Genomic DNA, 19487 nt, shown 5'->3' with positions numbered 1-19487 from the left:
ACTTTTTGTTTTTCTTTTGAGACAGAGTCTCGCACTATCACCCGGGCTGGAGTGCAGTGGCAAGATCGCGGCTCGCTGCAACCTCCGCCTCCTGGATTCAAGTGATTCTCCTGCCTCAGCCTCCCGTGTAGCTAGGATTACAGGCGTGAGTCGGATTATAGGTATGAGCCACCACACCCGGCCTCCACGGTTCATTTTATGGCCTCATATACAGAGCTGAGTCAAGTCTACTTCTCAGTTTGTTACACATCAACACTATGAACAAGGGCCCCCTCGAGTTATGTTAATTCACTTTCCCTCTTTCACTTCCCAGCTTCCTTCCTCTCCCCTGCCATCCATCAGACCCCATGTCAGCACGCTCAGTTGGCGTCCTTGAAGCCTGCCTGGCTCTGTACCATGCATGGCACTGTCTCCTACGTGGATGTGTTTGTGACTTTCATGCCTGATGTCATTCAGGAAATTCAATTCTGTTATTTACACGTTTACATTTTCGCTCTCGATGCTGTTTTCCACATGCATCTTGTTTGTTGTTTCTACAAGCTACATGCGTGTTATACCATGTTGAGTGTCTAGCACCTTTATGATCCACCTCACCTCCACAGTGTTGCACACTCAAACTGGCCTCAACCCCGCCATCACAGGCATCCCTGCAGTTAACATCTTCCTGCTGTCCCGTTATGGACTGTGGGAGAATTCCCCTTGGAGTGGGATTTCCAGGATAGAGTACACGCACTCATGACTTCACAAAGTACCACAGATGCTCTCCTGAGTGGCTGTGAGAGTTGACACTCAACCTGGAGGCTTCCGGTTCTCTCAGGACTTGGTACCATCCAACTTTTTAATGGCTTGCTGATCTGATGAATTTAAAGTGGTACCTCATGGTCCTCTGAGTTCTCTGATGGCTGGAGAGTTTGAGCCGCTCTTTGTGCCCTTGTCAGCCATTGGGATTCCCTCGTCTGTGAACTGGCTCTTCATATCTTTTGTCCTTCTTTTTGCTATTGGGTTTCTAGCCTTTTTTCTACTAATTTGCATATCTAATATCTAATCATTAATTCCTTGCTGGTTTATGACCTTGAACATATTTCCTATCTGTCTGTCTTTGTCTCCTTGTCTAACACGCTCTTTTTTTTTTTTTTTTGAGACGGAGTCTCGCTCTGTCGCCCAGACTGGAGTGCAGTGGCCAGATCTCGGCTCACTGCAAGCTCCGCCTCCCGGGTTCACGCCATTCTCCTGCCTCAGCCTCCCGAGTAGCTGGGACTACTGGCGCCCGCCACCTCGCCCAGCTAGTTTTTTGTATTTTTTAGTAGAGATGGGGTTTCACCGTGTTAGCCAGGATGGTCTCGATCTCCTGACCTCGTGATCCACCCGTCTCGGCCTCCCAAAGTGCTGGGATTACAGGCTTGAGCCACCACGCCCGGCCTAACATGCTCTTAGTTAAAGAATAATCACTCCTTCTCAGGCCGGGTGCAGTGGCTCATGTCTGTAATCCCAGCACTGTGGGAAGCTGAGGCAGGAGGATCACTTGAGCCCAGGAATTCAAGATCAGCCTCAGCACAGCAAGGCTGATGCGGGGCAGGTGATCCCCAAAATTGGGGCTTAGCCCAAGAGAGTTTTTGACTTCACCTGGGAAAGAATTCAAGGGTGAGCTGGTGGTGTTAGACAGCACATCAAACTTTTTTTTTTTGAGACGTAGTGTCGCTCTGTCGCCCAGGCTGGAGTGCAGTGGCACGATCTCGGCTCACTGCAAGCTCTGCCTCCCGGGTTCATGCCATTCTCCTGCCTCAGTCTCCCGAGTAGCTGGGACTACAGGCGCCCGCCACCTTGCCCAGCTAATTTTTTGTATTTTTAGTAGAGACGGGGTTTTACCGTGTTAGCCAGGATGGTCTCAGTCTCCTGACCTCGTGATCTGCCTGCCAAAGAGTCTAGAAATTCTTGAATTCTTGAATTCCCTTTAAGGCCTGACCTGTGTGGGTGGCTAAGGATTCTAGGGTTTGAATCAAGTTCTTCATGGTTGACTCGTGGTAAGCAGAGCCACCCAAGGGTGCCACTAGTCCTATTGCTGCCCTGATTCCCACCAAAATTAATCCTATTGCCACTTACTTCTGGTGTTCTTGGGTCTTATGGGGTTACAGACTGTGGCCTCTGGAGGGGCAAGAGCAGCTATTATACATTCACCTCTGTTCCAAGTTTTTTATTTTTATTTTTTAAGACAAAGTCTCAAAAAAATTAGCAGGGCGTGGTGGCGGGTGCCTGTGGTTCCAGCTACTTGGTAGGCTGAGGCCAGAGAATTGCTTGAACCAGAAGGCGGAGGTTACAGTGAGCCGAGATTGTGCCATTGCACTCCAGCCTGAACAACAGGGCAAGATTCCTTCTTTTTTTTTTTTTTTTTTTTTTTGAGATGGAGTCTCACTCAGCCACCCAGGCTGGAGGGCAGTGGTGCGATCTCGGCTCACGGCAACCTCCGCCTCTGGAGTCCAAGTGATTCTCCCGTCTCAGCCTCCTGAGTAGCTGGGATTACAGGCACCCACCATCCCACCCGGTTAATTTTTGTATTTTGGTAGAGACGGGATTTCACCATGTTGGCTAGGCTGGTCTTGAACTCCTGACCTCAGGTGATTCGTCTGCCTCGGTCTCCCAAAGTGCTGGGATTATAGGCGTGAGCCACCTCCTGTAATTTTTTTTTTTTTTTTTTGAGATGGAGTCTCGCGCTGTCACTCATGCTGGAGAACGGTGGCGTGATCTCGGCTCACTGCAACCTCCGCCTCCTGGGTTCAAGCAATTCTTCTGCCTCAGCCTCCTCAAAATTCTTTTTTTTTTTTTTTTTTTTTGAGACGGAGTCTCGCTCTGCCTCCCAGGCTGGAGTACAGTGGCCGGATCTCAGCTCACTGCAAGCTCCGCCTCCTGGGTTCACGCCATTCTCCTGCCTCAGCCTCGCGAGTAGCTGGGACTACAGGCGCCCGCCACCTCGCCCCGCTAGTTTTTTTTTTGTATTTTTTTAGTAGAGACGGGTTTCAACGTGTTAGCCAGGATGGTCTCGATCTCCTGACCTCATGATCCGCCCGTCTCGGTCTCCCAAAGTGCTGGGATTATAGGCTTGAGCCACCGCGCCCGGCCCAAAATTTTAAATAAGGATGGAATTTGACATTGCGCGACTCTCTTCACATGCCTTTTCCCTAGTCCCAGCCTTGCCTCTCTGTGTCTCAGTTTCCTCATCTGGCAGAGATAACAATAATGCTTTCCTCACAGCAGGCATCTGCTTAATTATAAATTAATTAAATGAGTTAATACACAGTAAAGAGCACAGCACAGTGCCTGGCACATATGAGCACTTGAGAAATGTTAGGTATTACTCTAATCAATTTTAAGATTCTTAACTCTATGGATTCCATCTTTGAATATGGTGCAAAGAGGGATTTAGATTTATTTTAATGTAGAGTTTTCACAGAGCTACCTACCAAACAACCAGTTCTTTTTTTTTTTTTTTTTTTTTTTTTTTTAAATAGAGTCTTGCTCTGTTGCCCAGGCTGGAGTGCAGTGGCGCAATCTCGGCTCATTACAACCTTTGCTTCTCAAGTCCTATCAATTCTCGTGCCTCAGTCTTTTTTTTTTTTTTTTTTTTTTTTTTGAGACGGAGTCTAGTTCTGTCGCCCAGGCGGAAGTGCAGTGGCGCGATCTCGGCTCACTGCAAGCTCCACCTCCCGGGTTCACGCCATTCTCCTGGCTCAGCCTCCCTAGTAGCTGGGACTACAGGCGCCCACCACTGCGCCCATCTAATTTTTTGTATTTTTAGTAGAGACGGGGTTTCACTGTGATCTCCATCTCCTGACCTCGTGATCCGCCCGCCTCAGCCTCCCAAAGTGCTGGGATTACAGGCGTGAGCCACCAAGCCCAGCTAATTTTTATATTTTTAGTACAGATGGGGTTTCAGCATGTTGGCCAGGCTGGTCTTGCACTCCTGACCTCATGTGATCTGTCTGCCTCGGCCTCCCAAAGTACTGGGATTAGGTGTGAGTCAGTACCCCTGTCCGGTCCAAACAACCAGTTCTTTTTCCCTCTGGACTGTGGTGCCATTTTTATCATACAGCACTTATAGAGCTGCCTACATATATATTGTTCTAAGCTCTCTTTTTGGTTCTTTGGCCCACTTCACTATTTCTCACCAGTATCTTACGCTTGTCATCATTATGGTTTTCGGTGTGGTTTAATGTGAGGACCCAGCCCCTTCTCCTTGGTCATCTTGTTCAAACTTGACCTAGCTTTTCATGGACCTTTATTCTTTATAGAAATGTTACAAAAGGCCGGGCGCGGTGGCTCAAGCCTGTAATCCCAGCACTTTGGGAGGCCGAGGCGGGCGGATCACAAGGTCAGGAGATCGAGACCACAGTGAAACCCCGTCTCTACTAAAAATACAAAAAAAAAAATTAGCCGGGCGCGGTGGCGGGCGCCTGTAGTCCCAGCTACTCAGGAGGCTGAGGCAGGAGAATGGCGGGAACCCGGGAGGCGGAGCTTGCAGTGAGCCGAGATCGCGCCACTGCACTCCAGCCTGGGCAACAGCCTGAGACTCCGTCTCAAAAAAAAAAAAAAAAAAAAAAAAAAAAAAAAAAAAAAAAAAAAAAGAAATGTTACAAAAATGTTTTCCAAGTTCTTAAAAAATCCTCCCAATTTCTATTCGGATTTCATTGAATTCACAGATTAATTTCAGAAGAAATCACATCTTTGTGTTAAGTTGTTCTGTTTATTAACAAGATTTGTCACATCAGTTATTGAGATCTTTTGTGTTATAAAATTTTGTTGTTCAGGCCAGGCACAGTGGCTCATGCCTGTAATCCCAGCACTTTGGGAGGCCAGGGCAGGCGGATCACCTGAGGTCAGGAGTTCGAGACCACCCTAGCCAACATGGTGAAACCCTGTCTCTACTAAAAATACAAAAAATTAGCTGGGCATGGTGGTGGGCGCCTGTAGTCCAAGCTACTTGGGAAGCTGAGGCAGGAGAATCGCTTGAATCCTGGAGGCGGAGGTTGCAGTGAGCTGAGATTGTGCCTGGCGACAAAAAAAAATTTTGTTCAACAAGTTCTGAGTTGTGTTTATATTTCCTACTTCATGGGTTTTATTGATGTTGTGAATGATACTTTAGTCTCTTTTTTTTTTCTCTTTGAGATGGAGTCTCACTCTATCGTCCAGGCTGAAGCGAAGTGGTGTGATTTTGGCTCACTGCAGCCTCCGCCTTCCAGGTTCAAGCGATTCTCCTGCCTCAGCCTCCCGAGTAGCTGGGATTATAGGCATGTGCCACCACGCCTGGCTAATTTTTGTATTTTTAGTAGATACGAGGTTTCACCATGTTGGCCAAACTGGTCTTGAACTCCTGACCCCAAGTGATCCGCCTGCCTCAGCCTCCCAAAGTGCTGGGATTACAGGTGTGAGCCACCATGCCTGGTCCCTTATATTCTATTATACTTTTCGTTTTTTTTTTTTTTTTTTTTTTTTTGAGATGGAATTTCGCTCTTTGTTGCCCAGGCTGGAGTACAGTGGCATTTAGCTCACTGCAACCTTCGCCTCCTGGATTCAAGCGATTCTCCTGTCTCAGCCTCCCAAGTAGCTGGGATTACAGGCACCTGCCACCACGCCTGGCTAATTTTTGTATTTTTAGTAGACACGGGGGTTTCACCATGTTGGCCAGGCTGGTCTTGAACCCCTGACCTCAGGTGACCCGCCCGCCTCGGCCTCTTAAACTGCTGGGATTACAGGTGTGAGCCACTGCGCCCAGCCGCTTTTTTTTTTTCCCCCTGTAACATTGCTGAACTCTGGGTTTTTTGTTTTGTTTCTGTTTTTGAGATAGAGTCTCACTCTGTCTCCCAGGGTGGAGTGCAGTGATCTGATCGTGGCTCATTGCAACCTCAGCCTCAGGGGCTCAAGGGATCCTCCTACCTCCCAAGTAGCTAAAATCACGGCGTGTGCTACCGTGCCCAACTACAGTTTTTAATTTATTTGTAGAGACGGGGTCTCCCTATGTTGCTCAGGCTGGTCTCAAACTCCTGGCTTCGAGTAATCCTCCTGCCTTGGCCTCTAAAAGTGTTGGGATTATAGACATGAGCCACCATGCCTGGCCTTCTAATTTGTTAAAGTAGCCTATAGATTATGTTGGATTTTCTATACCCATATAATCTGCCAACAATGACAGTTTACTTTCATTTCTTTTTCTTGGCTTATTGTTTTGGCCAGGACTTCTTTTTTTAAAAAAATTAAAATTCTTTTATTTTTTTGGATATAGGGTCTTGCTCTGTTGCCCAGGCTGGAGTGCAGTGGTGAGATCATAGCTCACTGCAGCCTCGACCTCCTAGGCTCAAGGGATCCTCCTGCCTCAGCCTCTTTAGTAGCTGGGACTACAGGCATGTGCCACTACGCCCAGCTAATTTTCTTTATTTTTTTTCTTTTTGTAAAGACAGGGTCTTGCTATCTCGCCCAAGCTGTTACTCCTGGGCTCAAGCGCTCCTCCTGCCTCAGCCTACCAAAGTGCTGGGATTCTAGGCAGGACTTCTAACACTTACTGAGCAGCGTCGTTGATAGAAAGCATCATTGCATCATTGCCTTATTCCTGATCTTCAAGAAACTGTGGATACTTATTCCATTATACTTAATTGTATGCAGCTTTTATCAGCCTGAGACAATTACTCTTTGTTCCTGTGAGTTTTTATCATAAATCGTCACAGAAGTTCATAAAATGCTTTTTCTGCATATTTTGAGATAACCATTTTCTCCTTTAGTTCACCGACATGGTGAATTGCAGTAATAGATGTTTATAATGTTGAACCATTCTTACATTCTTGGAATAAACTCTACTTGATCTTCATGCATTTTTTTGGAAAAAAAATTATTCTTCTTATTTTTATTTATTTATTTTTTTTGAGGTGGAGTCTCACTCTGTCCCCCAGGCTGGAGTGCAATGGTGCAATCTCAGCTCACTGCAAGCTCCGCCTCCTGGGTTCACACCATTCTCCTGCCTCAGCCTCCTGAGTAGCTGGGACTACAGGTGCCCGCCACCACGCCTGGCTAATTTTTTTTGTATTTTTAGTAGAGATGGGGTTTCACCCTGTTAGCCAGGATGGTCTGTATCTCCTGACCTTGTGATCTGCCTGCCTCAGCCTCCCAAAGTGCTGGGATTACAGGCGTGAGCCACCGTGCCAGGCTTTTTTTTTTTTTTTTTTTTTTTTTGAGACAGAGCCTCGATCTGTCATCAGCCTGGAGTGCAGTGGCGCGATCTCGGCTCACCGTAACCTCCACTTCCCAGGTTCAAGCGATTCTCCTGCCTCAGTCTCCCTGAGTAGCTGGGATTGCAGGCGCCTGCCACCACTCCCGGCTAATTTTTATATTTTTAGTAGAGACGGGGTTTCACCATGTTGGTCAGGCTGGTCTTGATCTCTTCACCTCGTGATCCGCCTGCCTCTGCCTCCCAAAGTGCTGGGATTACAGGCGTGAGTCACCGTGCTAGGCCGGAAAAAAATTATTCTTAATTGTGGCAAAATACACATAACATAACATAAAATTTACCATCTCAACAGTTTTGAAGTATATACTCAGTGGCGTTAAATATATGCACAGTTATGCAACCAATTTCCAGAACAGTTTCGTCTTTCAAAACGGAAACTCTACACTCATCAAAGAACAACTCTCTATTTCCCACCCCCCTTCCCCCAGCCCTTGGCAACCACCATTCTGCTTTCTGTCTTTTTTTTTTTAGATGGAGTCTCGCTCTGTCACCCAGACTGGAGTGCAGTGGCACGATCTTGGCTCACTGCAACCTCTGCCTCCTGGGTTCAAGCTATTCTCCTGCCTCAGCCTCCTGAGTAGCTGGGATTACAGGCGCGTGCCACTATACCTGGCTAATTTTTGTATTTTTAGTAGAGATGGGTTTCTCCATGTTGGCTAGGCTGGTCTCAAACTCCTAACCTCAGGTGATCCGCCTGCCTTGGCCTCCGAAAGTGCTGGGATTACAGGTGTGAGCCATGGCCCTGGTTTCTGTCTTTATGAATCTGACTACTCTAGATACCTTACATAAGTGGAATAATACAGTATTTTCCTGTATGTGACTGATATTTCACTTAGCATATTGATTTTTTTTTTTTTTTTTTTTTTTTTTTGAGATGGGGTCTCACTCCATCACCCAGGCTGGAGTGCAGTGGTGCGATCTTGGCTTACTACAACTTCTATCTCCCGGGCTCAAGCGATCCTCCAGCCTCAGCCTCCTGAGTAGCTGGGACCACAGGCATGCACCACCACACCATCTAATTTTTGTATTTTTGGTAAAGATGGTATTTTGCTATGTTGTCCAGGCTGGTCTTGAACTTGTGAGCTCAAGGAGATCCAGGAGATACACCCACCTTGGCCTCCCAAAGTGCTGGGATTAGAGGCATTCACCACCACATCTGGCCCATATTGATGCATTTTTACATGACATTAGTGAATTCAATTAGCCTAGTATTTTATTTAGAATGTTTCATATCAGCTGGGCGCGGTGGCTCACGCCTGTAATCCCAACACTTTGGGAGGCCGAGGTGGGTGGATCTCCTTGAGCTCACAAGTTTGAGACCAGCCTGGCTACCATGGCAAAACGCTGTTTCTACTAAAAATACAAAAATTAGCTGGGCGTGGTGGTGCATGCCTGTAATCCCAGCTACTAGGGAGGCTGAGGCAGGATAATTGCTCAAACCCAGGGGGCGGAGGTTGCAGTGAGCTGAGATTGTGCCACTGCACTGCAACCTGGGCGACAGAGCGAGACTCTATCTCAAAAAAAAAAGTTTTATATCTATATCTATTAGTAAAATAGATGTATTTTTGTCTTATCTTGTGGTGTACTTACCTATTTTATTTAAGAAGATTAAACTAGCCTCATGTCTGTATAAGACTACTTGTTGCTTCAGCATTTGGTAGAACTTGGCCGGGTGCGATGGCTCACGTCTGTAATCCCAGCACTTTGGGAGGCCTAGGTGGGCGGATCACGAGGTCAAGAGATCTAGACCATCCTGGCCAACATGGTGAAACCCCGTCTCTACTAAAAATACAAAAATTAGCCGGGCGTGGTGGCACCCCTGTAGTCCAGCTACTCGGGAGGCTGAAGCACGAGAATCGCTTGAACCTGGGAGGTGGAGGTTGCAGTGCGCTGAGATTGTGCCACTGCACTCCAGCCTGGGTGACAGAGTGAGACTCCATCTTAAAACAACAACAACATTTGGTAGAACTTACCGGTAAAGTTTCTGTGTTGGTAGAAACAAACAAACACTTTTCCCTTTCACCACAGAGGTCCTGTCAGAGGACCTCTTGGGAAATTAACCAGTACAAATATGTGAAGTGGCTGGGCACTGTGGCTCACACCTGTAATCCCATTGGTTTGGAAGGGTGAGGTGGGAGGGTCGCTGGAGGCCAGGATTTTGAGACCAGCATCATAGTGACTCCATCTCTACAAAAAATTTTTAAAAAAAATTATCTGGGTGTGGTGGCACGGGCCTGTGGTCCCAGCTACTCTGGAAGCTGAGGCAGGAGGGTCTCTTGAACCCAGGAGGTGGAGGCTGCAGTGAACAGTGATTTTACCACTGCACTCCAGCCTGGGGGACAAAGTGAGACCCTGTCTCTAAAGAAAAAATAACTAAGTAAATACATACATAAATAAATATGCATGTGAAGCCTTTAGCGCCTGGGTCGCATTAGAAAGACAATACTCCTTTACAGCGACGATGATGGTGATGACTGGAGGAGGGAGTGCAGAAAGCCCATGCCCCACCTGTACTGGATTTGCTAAACCTCAGAAAAGGGAAGACGCTTACTGCTGTCATTCACGGCCAGTTTCTAAAGGCGCACAGAAGTGTTGTTTTAGGGCTGGGCGCGGGGGCTCAGGCCTGTAATCCCAGCACTTCAGGAGGCCGAGGAGGGTGGATCACGAGGTCTAGGAGTTCAAGACCAGCCTGCGCCAGATGTTGAAACCCCATCTCTACTGAAAATACAAAAATTAGCCGGGCGTGGCAGTATGCCTGTAGTTCCAGCTATGCGGGAGGCTGAGGCAAGGAATTGCTTGAACCCGGGAGGCAGAGGTTGCAGTGAGCTGAGATCGCGCCACTGCACTCCAGCGTGGGTGACAGAGCGAGACTCAGTCTCAAAAAAAGAAAAAAAAAGTTGTTTTAGCCCCAAAGTACCTCACTTCTCTTTTTTTTTGTTTAATTTAATTTTTTGTTTTGTTGAGACAGCATCTCGCTCTGTCAGCTAGCCTGGAGTGCAGTGGCACGAACACGGCCCACTGCAGCCTCGAACTCCCAGGCTCAGGCGATCCTCTAGCCTCGGCCTCCCAAAGTGGTGGGGTTACAGGCATGAGCCACCGCGCCCGGCGCTAAAGCACCTAATTTCTATCATCCATCTATTATTCCCTAATATTAATTGGGCACTACTATGACTCATTTCCGACACCGCAATGGGCCCTCTTGGTCTCCTTGTCCACCTTTCTTTCCCTCTTCCTCTTTTTATTTTTTGAAAGAGAGAGATCCAGGATGCAAGAGTCCCGACAATCATACTAGATATGCGAAAGAAAAAAAGCCGGAAGAAAATACACAAAAATCATAACGCTTTGAGGGTGTGGCTTACGGGTGTTTTTTTTTTTTTTCATTTTCCTAACTCTGCAATGCTGTTATATTACATCCACAACTTCAAACACAGTGCCGCACGGCCGCAGTCCCAATCAATTCAGTGACACAATTGTTAGGGACGTCCTCTTCCCGCCCGGGGGGCGGACCCCGGCCCCGCCTCCTTGACAGGCTCAGGTCCCGCCCCGAGACAGTCCCAGGCTCCGCCCCCGAGCATACGCGCGCGCTCAGTCGCAGCGCAGAGAACCAATCACCAACCATTTCCACGCTCGGTCCCTTTTGGCTTCTGCCCTCAACCAAAATGGCGCTAGCTTGGAAGCTGCCGAGGTTCTAGGAGTTGCCGAAGCAAGTCCGGAAGCTACCGAGCGAGTCCGGAAGTTGCCGAAAGGGAGCAGCGGGGAAGGAGGATGGCGGATATCATCGCAAGACTCCGGGAGGACGGGATCCAAAAACGTGTGATACAGGAAGGCCGAGGAGAGCTCCCCGACTTTCAGGATGGGACCAAGGTTCGTGTCTACCCCTCCCCGCTCCCCCTCTGCGGCGTGGTGCGCATGCGAGGCGGGAGGAGGCCTTAGGCGAGAGGTTGCGCATGCCCAGAGGGCAGCGGCCAGTGACCCTACCGCTCACATGCAGAGCTCGACGCTGATTGGGCTGAATTTAAGTAGGGGTGAATTCGGACCTGTCTGCCCCGCCCCCTGGCTCGGCCTTGTAGCAGCATTGGTGGGGGAAGCCGTCAGTCATCACAAGCGGGTTGGGGTTGGGGGTTGATCTCAGTGCTTGGGCAGACACCACGCTGGAGGAAACCGAGGGCGGGGAGTGGTCCTAGGGCATATGGATTTCAAGGCTTATGATCCTTTGTAGATGGAAGGGCCTTCCGAAAACACTTAGACCAACTGCCACTCTAAACATCCTGAGGCCCTGGGATGTGCAAAGCCGGAGAAAGGGCCCAGAGGTCAGGTCTCCCAGACAGGGACCCTTTGGCAGTCTTCCTGCTGCACTAGTGGCTTGTTTGGGACAGATGAGGGCTGGGAAGTAAAGAACCTCCCACTTGTCTCCTTTTTACCAGGCCCCCATATCCAGCCCCTCTGCCCCCTTCTCCCCCAACCTACAACTCCAGGCTTCCCTGCTTTTGCAGTTGCCTCCTCCCGGAGTGCTTTTCCAGTTGCTACTTGTCTGCAGAGTAGGGAACTTCCCAGGGGCAGCTCCTGTGCCCAGCAGAGCAGTCAGGCAGGACATGGACATTGAGCAAATGAGCACATGCTGCCTGGCCAGCCCTGTGCTGAATCGGGCAGCTAAGCATCCTAGCCCAGTACAGCATAAGTGCTCTGAGAGTAGAGGGGAGCTGCATGGCTGGAGTGATCCGCTATATGAAAAGAGATCTTCTCTAAGAAGAGACAGGATGTGTGGTGTGGGTTCATGCCCCCATATACTGGGTGTTGGTGGTGAAAGAAGGGGCTGGCAAGGAAGATCCTGGATGGAACAGACACCAGAAGGAGAGATGTGAACAATGGCACCCCAAGATCAGGAACAGGTGGTGTTAAATAACCAATCCCCGCACTGATTGAATGCTCACTATTCAAGCATTGTGCTACATGCTTCACACGTTTATTTCCTACACTGTGAGATAGGTACTGTTGTTGATTCCGTTTTACTGATGCGGAAACTGACTTCAGAGATGCAGCATGGTGCAGTTAAGAGCGTGGGCCAGTCTAACCATATCCTGTCGAGTGTTCAATCTTCAAACCTCTTTACTCCGCACCCACCCCCAGTGTTATCTCTAAAAACTCTCCCTGCCCAGATTACTCCCAGATGCAGCTCTCCAGTCATTACTTGTCTCTTAAACCTGACATACAGCTCTCTACTCACCATCTCCACCTGGAAGCCTGGTTGGCCACTCAAACTTAACCTGCTCCACCTGAGGCTTCTCCGTGTCAGTTAGGGGAACCAACAACCTTCTCGTTGTTCAGGGCAAAAACCTTAGTGTCTCTGTGGTCCTCCCAGTCTCGCATCCCACATCACATCCTCAATATCCAACCAGGATCTGAGTTCTCACCATTTCTGCCATCAGTGCTTGGGTCCAAGCCATCCTCATCTCCTGCCTGGGTTACTGCAGCAAACTAACTCTCCTCCTGCCTTTTTTGTCCCTCTGTGGTCTGTTCTCGTCCCAGCAGCAGAACCTATGCCAGATTCAATTCCTTTTCTGCTTGGAGCCACTCAGTGGCTTCCATCTCAGAGTAAAAAACAGAGGCCTCACCATAGCCTACAGGCCTTGTGAGGTCCACCCCTACTGACTTGGGTGAGCTCCCCTGCTGACCCCGTAGTGTACCCTGCCCCCTCCTTCACTCTGCTCCTCCACACTGGCCTTGCTGCTGTTGAACACATCATGCGTTTGAAAGGGGAAGTTCCCTTGTCCCCCTCGCAGGACGTGTGATGGGGAGTGGCTCGCCTCTTCAGTGCGCCGCTGCTCAAACCTCTGGGGAAGCATACAGATGGGCAGGCTGTGGGGCTCCGACCTCATGGCAGTGTCTCGGGGTGAATGTTTACAATTCTGTGTGTTCTAGGGTGCTCTTTTAGTTTGTGTATAGGCGGCTTATGTTAACCAGCTCAATTAGACCCCCTTCCTTATCACAAGGACAGAGGGCTTTCTGTAGCCTGGGGATTCTTGCCTTGATGTATCGGAGAATTAGATCACATGTGGGCTTGGAGAATGATTGCAAAGTGTTTTTCCGAGACAGAGTTTCACTCCTGTTGCCCAGGCTGGAGTGCAATGGCGCAATCTCGGCTCACTGCAACCTCTGCCTTCCAGGTTCAAGCAATTCTCCTGCCTCAGCCTCCCAAGTAGCTGAGATTACAGTTGCCCGACATCAGGCCCGGCTAAATTTTTTAAATGTTTTTAGTAGAGACAGGCTTTCACCATGTTGGCCAAATTGGTTTCAAACACCTTTTCTTTTTTTTTTTCTTTTTGAGACAGAGTCTTGCTCTGTTGCCCAAGCTGGAGTGCAGTGGCATGATCTCAGTTCACTGCAACCTCCACCTTCCAGGTTCAGGTGATTCTAACGCCTCAGCCTCCCAAGTGGCTGGGATTACAGGCACCTGCCACCATGGCCAGCTAATTTTTGTATTTTTAGTAGAGACGGGTTTTTGCCAGGTTGACCAGGCTGGTCTCGAACTCCTGACCTCAGGTGATCCACCTGCCTTCGAGATGGTCTGCCCCTGGAGTTGGGCCACTTGGTGGCCCCAGCTCTCCTCTGACTGCCCCAGCCGAACTCCGCCTCATCCTGCCAGTTGATGACCTGCCAGCGTGCAGGTGCCTGTCGGTGTGATCTGCTGCTGCTTGCTCCCCTGATGGCCTCTCAATGACCAGATGCTCGTGTTGTCTTCTGCTGATGGGCTCCTCTAACATCTGACTGCCTGTGTCTGCCCGCTAGGGTCTTGGGTTTTTATAGGCACAGGATAGGGGTGTGGCAGGCCAGGGTGGTCTTGGGAAATGCAACATTTGGGCAGGAAATGCCTGTTCTGACCTAGGTCCGTGGGGGTGGAGCCCTACCCAGGGACCATGCCCTCCTCTACCCAGCACTTCCCTTCTCCCCTTCCATATTATTTAACAGGCCCACGCTCTTCCCTTCCCAGCACCTTTTTCAATATCACATTGTCACACTGCAAGGCTTTTTACACCTGCTGTTCTTTCGGCCTGGAAAGTTCCTATCCCAGGATCCACTTGGCTTGCTTTCTTCCTTACTCCCCCACCCGCAACTCTGTGTAATCCAGCCCTAACTCCCTTGCCCTACTGTTTCCCAAGCACGTGGCTTCACCTGCCATGACACATTGTTTTGTTTGACGCCCATCGCCTCCCTCTACAAGCGCCCTGTGAGCTCCAGGGGGGCAGGGCCTTTTTTGTGTTTTGCTCACTGCCATGTTCTGGTGTCTAGCACAGAGCTTGGGCACATAGTAGGTGCTTAGTAAATATGTGTTGAGAGATGACTGGAGTCAGACTGCTTGGACTCTTGTTCCCACTCAGCCACCCACTAGCCGTGTGGCTTGGGCCTATTCCTCCCCTCCTTGTGACTTAGTTTTCTCACCAGCATGGGAGGATAAAACCAGGTGTAACATCAGGTGGTGTCCCTGGGGAAGCCCCGTCCCTTGTGCCGTCTGCAGGCCGGGGACTGGACTTGTCCTTGGGGGTCAGGGTGAGGGTTTGTGCCCTTGCCTGACCTCGCATGTGGCCCACAGGCCACGTTCCACTACCGGACGCTGCACAGTGACAACGAGGGCACCGTGCTGGACGACAGCCGGGTGCGTGGCAAGCCCATGGAGCTCATCATTGGCAAGAAGTTCAAGCTGCCTGTGTGGGAGACCATCGTGTGCACCATGCGAGAAGGGGAGATTGCCCAGTTCCTCTGTGACATCAAGGTGTCTGTCCTGCACCCGTCTGCGGTGGCTGTCCAGCCAAGCCCTATTCCCTATCCCCAGGGCTCCTCCTCCCTCCACCCTCTGCTAGACTGCCACCCACTGTTTCTTTCTTGTTTTTGAGACGGAGTCTTGATCTGTCGCCCAGGCCAGAGTGCAGTGGTACGCTCTCAGCACACTGCACCCTCCGCCTCCTGGGTTCAAGCAATTCTCCTGCCTCAGCCTCCCAAGTAGCTGGGATTACAAACACCCACCATGACGCCTAGCTAATTTTTGTATTTTTAGTAGATACGGGGTTTCACCATGTTGGCCAGGCTGGTCTTGAACTCCTGACCTGAGGTGATCCACCCGCCTTGGCCTCCCAAAGTGCTGGGATTATAGGCGTGAGCCACCATGCCTGGCCCACCCACTCTTTCCAGACCACCAGCCTGCTGATGGCGTCCTGGCCTCCATTCCGCCTTCCCCTATTAGCCAGACTGAGGCCAGGGGACTCATTCTCAAATGCAAACGACCTGTACATCCCTTTGTTTCAAACCTCTATGGCTCCTGGTCACTGTCAGGATAGAGCACAGTAAGTCCTCACTTTATGTCACTGATACGTTCTTGGAAACTGTGACTAAGAGAAAAAACATACACCAGGTGCTCAGCCACCATCATTTCTCTCAGCATAATTTTGTTAAAACATTGATGAGAAGAAAAATTGGTTTCGTTATGTATTGTTTCGCCTACAGTTTCCGAGAACCTACTTAGGACATTGAGGACTTAAACTGTATAAACTATAGCTGCTTACATAGCTTTTTGGGGCTGGCCCCTGCGGTCTCACCCTCTTACTCAACCTCCCTGCTTTTCCTTTCCATTCCCCTTCTTAGCCAAGATCTTCCCTCTTCCTTCAAAGCTTATTCCTGGGTCACCACCTCTAGGAAGCCCTCCTTGACTGCTAGTGACTGCTAGTGACTGTTGGCTCAACTCCCACCTTTGGGTCCTCCAACCCTCATGCCCTGCATGGCCAGGATTTGCTCTTCTGCCTTGTCCTAGGCTATTGCAGAGCAGGGATCTGGCCTGTTTACTTCTAGCTTTGGGATGCCCAGTGTGAGCCAGTCCAGAGCCAAGACTCAGGAAATACCCGCTGATGGCAACCCGGCAGTTAGCTCCTGTCCAGACAATAGGGCAGTGGGAGGAGTGGGGAGGAGTGGGGAGGACCTGGGTGGGAGGAATCTGGTTCTCACCAGCCAAGCAGCTTTGCCAAGCAAGAGATTAGAGGCTAGGTCCCCTATGCCTGTCTCCCTGTGGGTTTTTTTTTTTTTTCCTTTGGACGAAGTCTCACTCTGTTGCCCAGGCTGGAGTGCAGTGGTGCAATCTCAGCTCACTGCAACCACCATCTCCCGGGTTCAAGTGATTCTCTGCCTTAGCTTCCCAAGTAGCTGGGATTACAGGCGCCCACCATCATGCCTGGCTAATTTTTTTTTTTCTTTTTTTTTTTGAGACGGAGTCTTGTAGAGTCTCGCTCTTTCCACCAGGCTGGAGTGCAGTGGCCAAATCTCAGCTCACTGCAAGCTCCGCCTCCCAGGTTCACACCATTCTCCTGCCTCAGCCTCCTGAGTAGCTGGGACTACAGGCGCCCGCCACCTCGCCCGGCTAGTTTTTTGTATTTTTTAGTAGAGACGGGGTTTCACTGTGTTAGCCAGGATGGTCTTGATCTCCTGACCTCGTGATCCGCCCATCTCAGCCTCCCAAAGTGCTGGGATTACAGGCTTGAGCCACCACGCCCGGCCATGCCTGGCTAATTTTTGTATTTTAGTAGAGATGGGGTTTCACCATGTTGGTCAGGCTGGTCTTGAACTCCTGACCTCAGGTGATCTGCCCACCTTGGTCTCCCAAAGTGCTAGGATTATAGGTGTGAGCCACCACGTCTGGCCTCCCTGAGGGTTTTGAAGTGGCTGCCTTGGGCCCGGCTCTGAGGTAGGCCCTCAGTGAGGCAGGAGAAGGAGGAGCTGCTGGGAACAGAATGTGGGGGCCCTAGCACTTTGCATAGTCCAGCTTGTGGGCTTTATCCTCGGGAGGGAGAGGAGGTTAGAATTCTACTGGGCAGACAGGGGTTGATGGTAGGCATGTGTCTGTGGTGGGGTTGAGGATGGGGGTAGGCGCTCTGTTTGGTGGCCAGAGAACGTGGCAGAAGCTGGGGCTTCCTTGGGAAAGAGGGCTGAGTGACTGGAGGAGTCCTGAGTTAAAAGCCTCCTGCACTTTAACGGAGTAGGGGCCCCCTTGTTGTCCTCTGGGCCTTGGTGTTTGTTCTCAGATGGTGGTGGGGAAGGGGCTGGGTCTTGTGGACCCAGTGATCCGCCAGCCCACAGTGACAGAGCCCCAGCGTCCTTGCCTTCCTGCAGCACGTGGTCCTGTACCCGCTGGTGGCCAAGAGTCTCCGCAACATCGCGGCGGGCAAGGACCCCCTGGAGGGTCAGCGGCACTGCTGCGGTGTTGCACAGATGCATGAACACAGCTCCCTGGGCCACGCTGACCTGGACGCCCTGCAGCAGAACCCCCAGCCCCTCGTCTTCCACATGGAAATGCTGAAGGTAAGGGGCGGTGCAGGCCTGTCCGCCCAGGGGTGATGGGATCCGTGGGTGGACTGCTGGGGGAGTGGACAGGGACAAGAAAACCTGTGCAGGACCCTTGGCAGTCCTCTGGGTCTCCTTTTCTCCTCCTTCATGTCTCAAATGTCGCCTCCTCCAGGAAGCTGGCCCTGCCTACCCAGCCTCCTCGTTCTCTATCTTGGAGGAGCTCATTTCCTTTGTAGCCTCTGCCACGCCTTGAAGTCCCTGGGAATTCATGTGTTTCCTTGTCCATTTAGGAAATCTGCCATGGAGCATGATCTCTGCGAGGGAGGGCAGGGCTTTTCACCGTCTCGTTCACTGTTCTATTCTTAGCACTTGGCACAGTGCTGGGCACACAGGAGATGTGACATCGATGTTTATTGAATGCTTTTTAAGTGACAAGCAGCTCTGCTGCTGGTGTGTGATGTCTGGGGGCCCAGCCAGCCCAGATGTGGGTCAGATGTGTTGCTGAAGCAGCTGTGGTGTCCCCGGGCCCCACTGTGATATGCCCTGTGCCCTGCAGGTGGAGAGCCCTGGCACATACCAGCAGGACCCATGGGCCATGACGGATGAAGAGAAGGCAAAGGCAGTGCCGCTTATCCACCAGGAGGGCAACCGGTTGTACCGCGAGGGGCATGTGAAGGAGGCTGCTGCCAAGTACTACGATGCCATTGCCTGCCTCAAGAACCTGCAGATGAAGGTGCTGCCCGGAGGCTGAGGGGGAGGATGGAGGGGGGTGTGAAGCCAGGGTGCCCAGGTCTACAGCTTCTCCCCGCTCCCTGCCCCTGTGCTTCCAGGAACAGCCTGGGTCCCCTGAATGGATCCAGCTGGACCAGCAGATCACGCCACTGCTGCTCAACTACTGCCAGTGCAAGCTGGTGGCCGAGGAGTACTACGAGGTGCTGGACCATTGCTCTTCCATCCTCAACAAGTACGACGGTGAGCACTGGGCACTGGGCTGCTGGGGGCTGCGAGTGGTCAGAGTGTGGCCTTTCTCCTGTCACTGCTGGGGCTCAAGACCTAGTCTTTCATACCCTCCATTCTGAGCTCCCACGGGGGCCTGACTAAATGCCCCTACTGGGCAGGGCCGTGGGTCCCCTTGTGCCAATGAAGCATGAATGGTGTATTGGGGGTGGGGCAGGGTGGCATCCTCAGGTCAGGGAGGGCTCTCTCCCCTGTGGGCCCATGGTGCCAGGAGACATGAGGGCAGGCAGCTGGCCAGGATCCCCCCTCATGCCCTTGCATGCCCACTGCCCACTGGCATCCCCTGCAGACAACGTCAAGGCCTACTTCAAGCGGGGCAAGGCCCACGCGGCTGTGTGGAATGCCCAGGAGGCCCAGGCTGACTTTGCCAAAGTGCTGGAGCTGGACCCAGCCCTGGCACCCGTTGTGAGCCGAGAGCTGCGGGCCCTGGAGGCACGGATCCGGCAGAAGGACGAAGAGGACAAAGCCCGGTTCCGGGGGATCTTCTCCCATTGACAGGAGCACTCGGCCCTGCCTTATACCTGCCAATCCCACCGCTGCAGCTGCCAGCCCTCCTGCCCCTGCTACGTCATGCTTCTGTGTATATAAAGGCCTTTATTTATCTCTCTCCGAGTCTGCCGAGCTGGTCCACTGGGAGAGCTGGGTCATCACCTGGCATTTCCTGGTACTTGGGTGGCTGTTGGGAGGCAAAGAATCAGGGTTCAAATGCTAGCCCCTCCACCTGCCATCTCTGAGGCTTCAGTGTCCCTGTTAGAGAAATTACGATGAGCTCTTTCACCAAGGAAGTGTCTCTCGTTGGCCAGGGTTAGGGCGCCCCAGGAGCCCCCAGTCTTAAGGGGGAGATGAAGTGGGTACAAGCCAGGTAGCTGGGTGCCTGAGGAAG

General features: G+C 51.0%; 2 protein-coding genes across 20 annotated transcripts in view; both read left to right on the top strand.

The window, feature by feature from the left end:
• LOC126935360 (glutathione S-transferase P) overlaps positions 1-19487 on the top strand; it is a 175241-nt gene that overhangs the window by 54941 nt on the left and 100813 nt on the right. The window contains exon 1 of one of the 18 annotated variants that reach the window (XM_050756699.1): positions 10763-10766. The exons of 14 other annotated variants lie outside the window; for them this stretch is intronic. The gene's annotated coding sequence lies outside the window, so the exon portion shown is untranslated. Of the gene's footprint in view, positions 1-10762; positions 10767-11375; positions 11380-18352; positions 18358-19487 lie in introns of those variants that run through there. 3 more of the 18 variants (XM_050756700.1, XM_050756709.1, XM_050756683.1) reach the window with 3 other exon arrangements.
• Positions 10834-19211, top strand: AIP (aryl hydrocarbon receptor interacting protein). 2 transcript variants are annotated; one of them, XM_050756754.1, is made up of 6 exons: positions 10834-11128; positions 14853-15032; positions 17414-17602; positions 18144-18320; positions 18418-18559; positions 18894-19211. In XM_050756754.1, the coding sequence occupies exons 1-6, from the start codon at positions 11030-11032 to the stop codon at positions 19097-19099; spliced, it is 993 nt and encodes a 330-aa protein (XP_050612711.1). In that variant the 5' UTR covers positions 10834-11029; the 3' UTR covers positions 19100-19211. The 2 variants fall into 2 exon arrangements, with proteins under 2 accessions (XP_050612711.1, XP_050612712.1); XM_050756755.1 differs by having other exon boundaries at positions 18418-18551; positions 18894-18966.

This window comes from Macaca thibetana, chromosome 14, assembly GCF_024542745.1.
Source record: "Macaca thibetana thibetana isolate TM-01 chromosome 14, ASM2454274v1, whole genome shotgun sequence".
NCBI classification, from domain to species: domain Eukaryota; kingdom Metazoa; phylum Chordata; class Mammalia; order Primates; family Cercopithecidae; genus Macaca; species Macaca thibetana.
The sequence above is the reverse complement of the archived record's forward strand: the minus strand, read 5'-3'. Positions and strand labels throughout refer to the sequence as shown.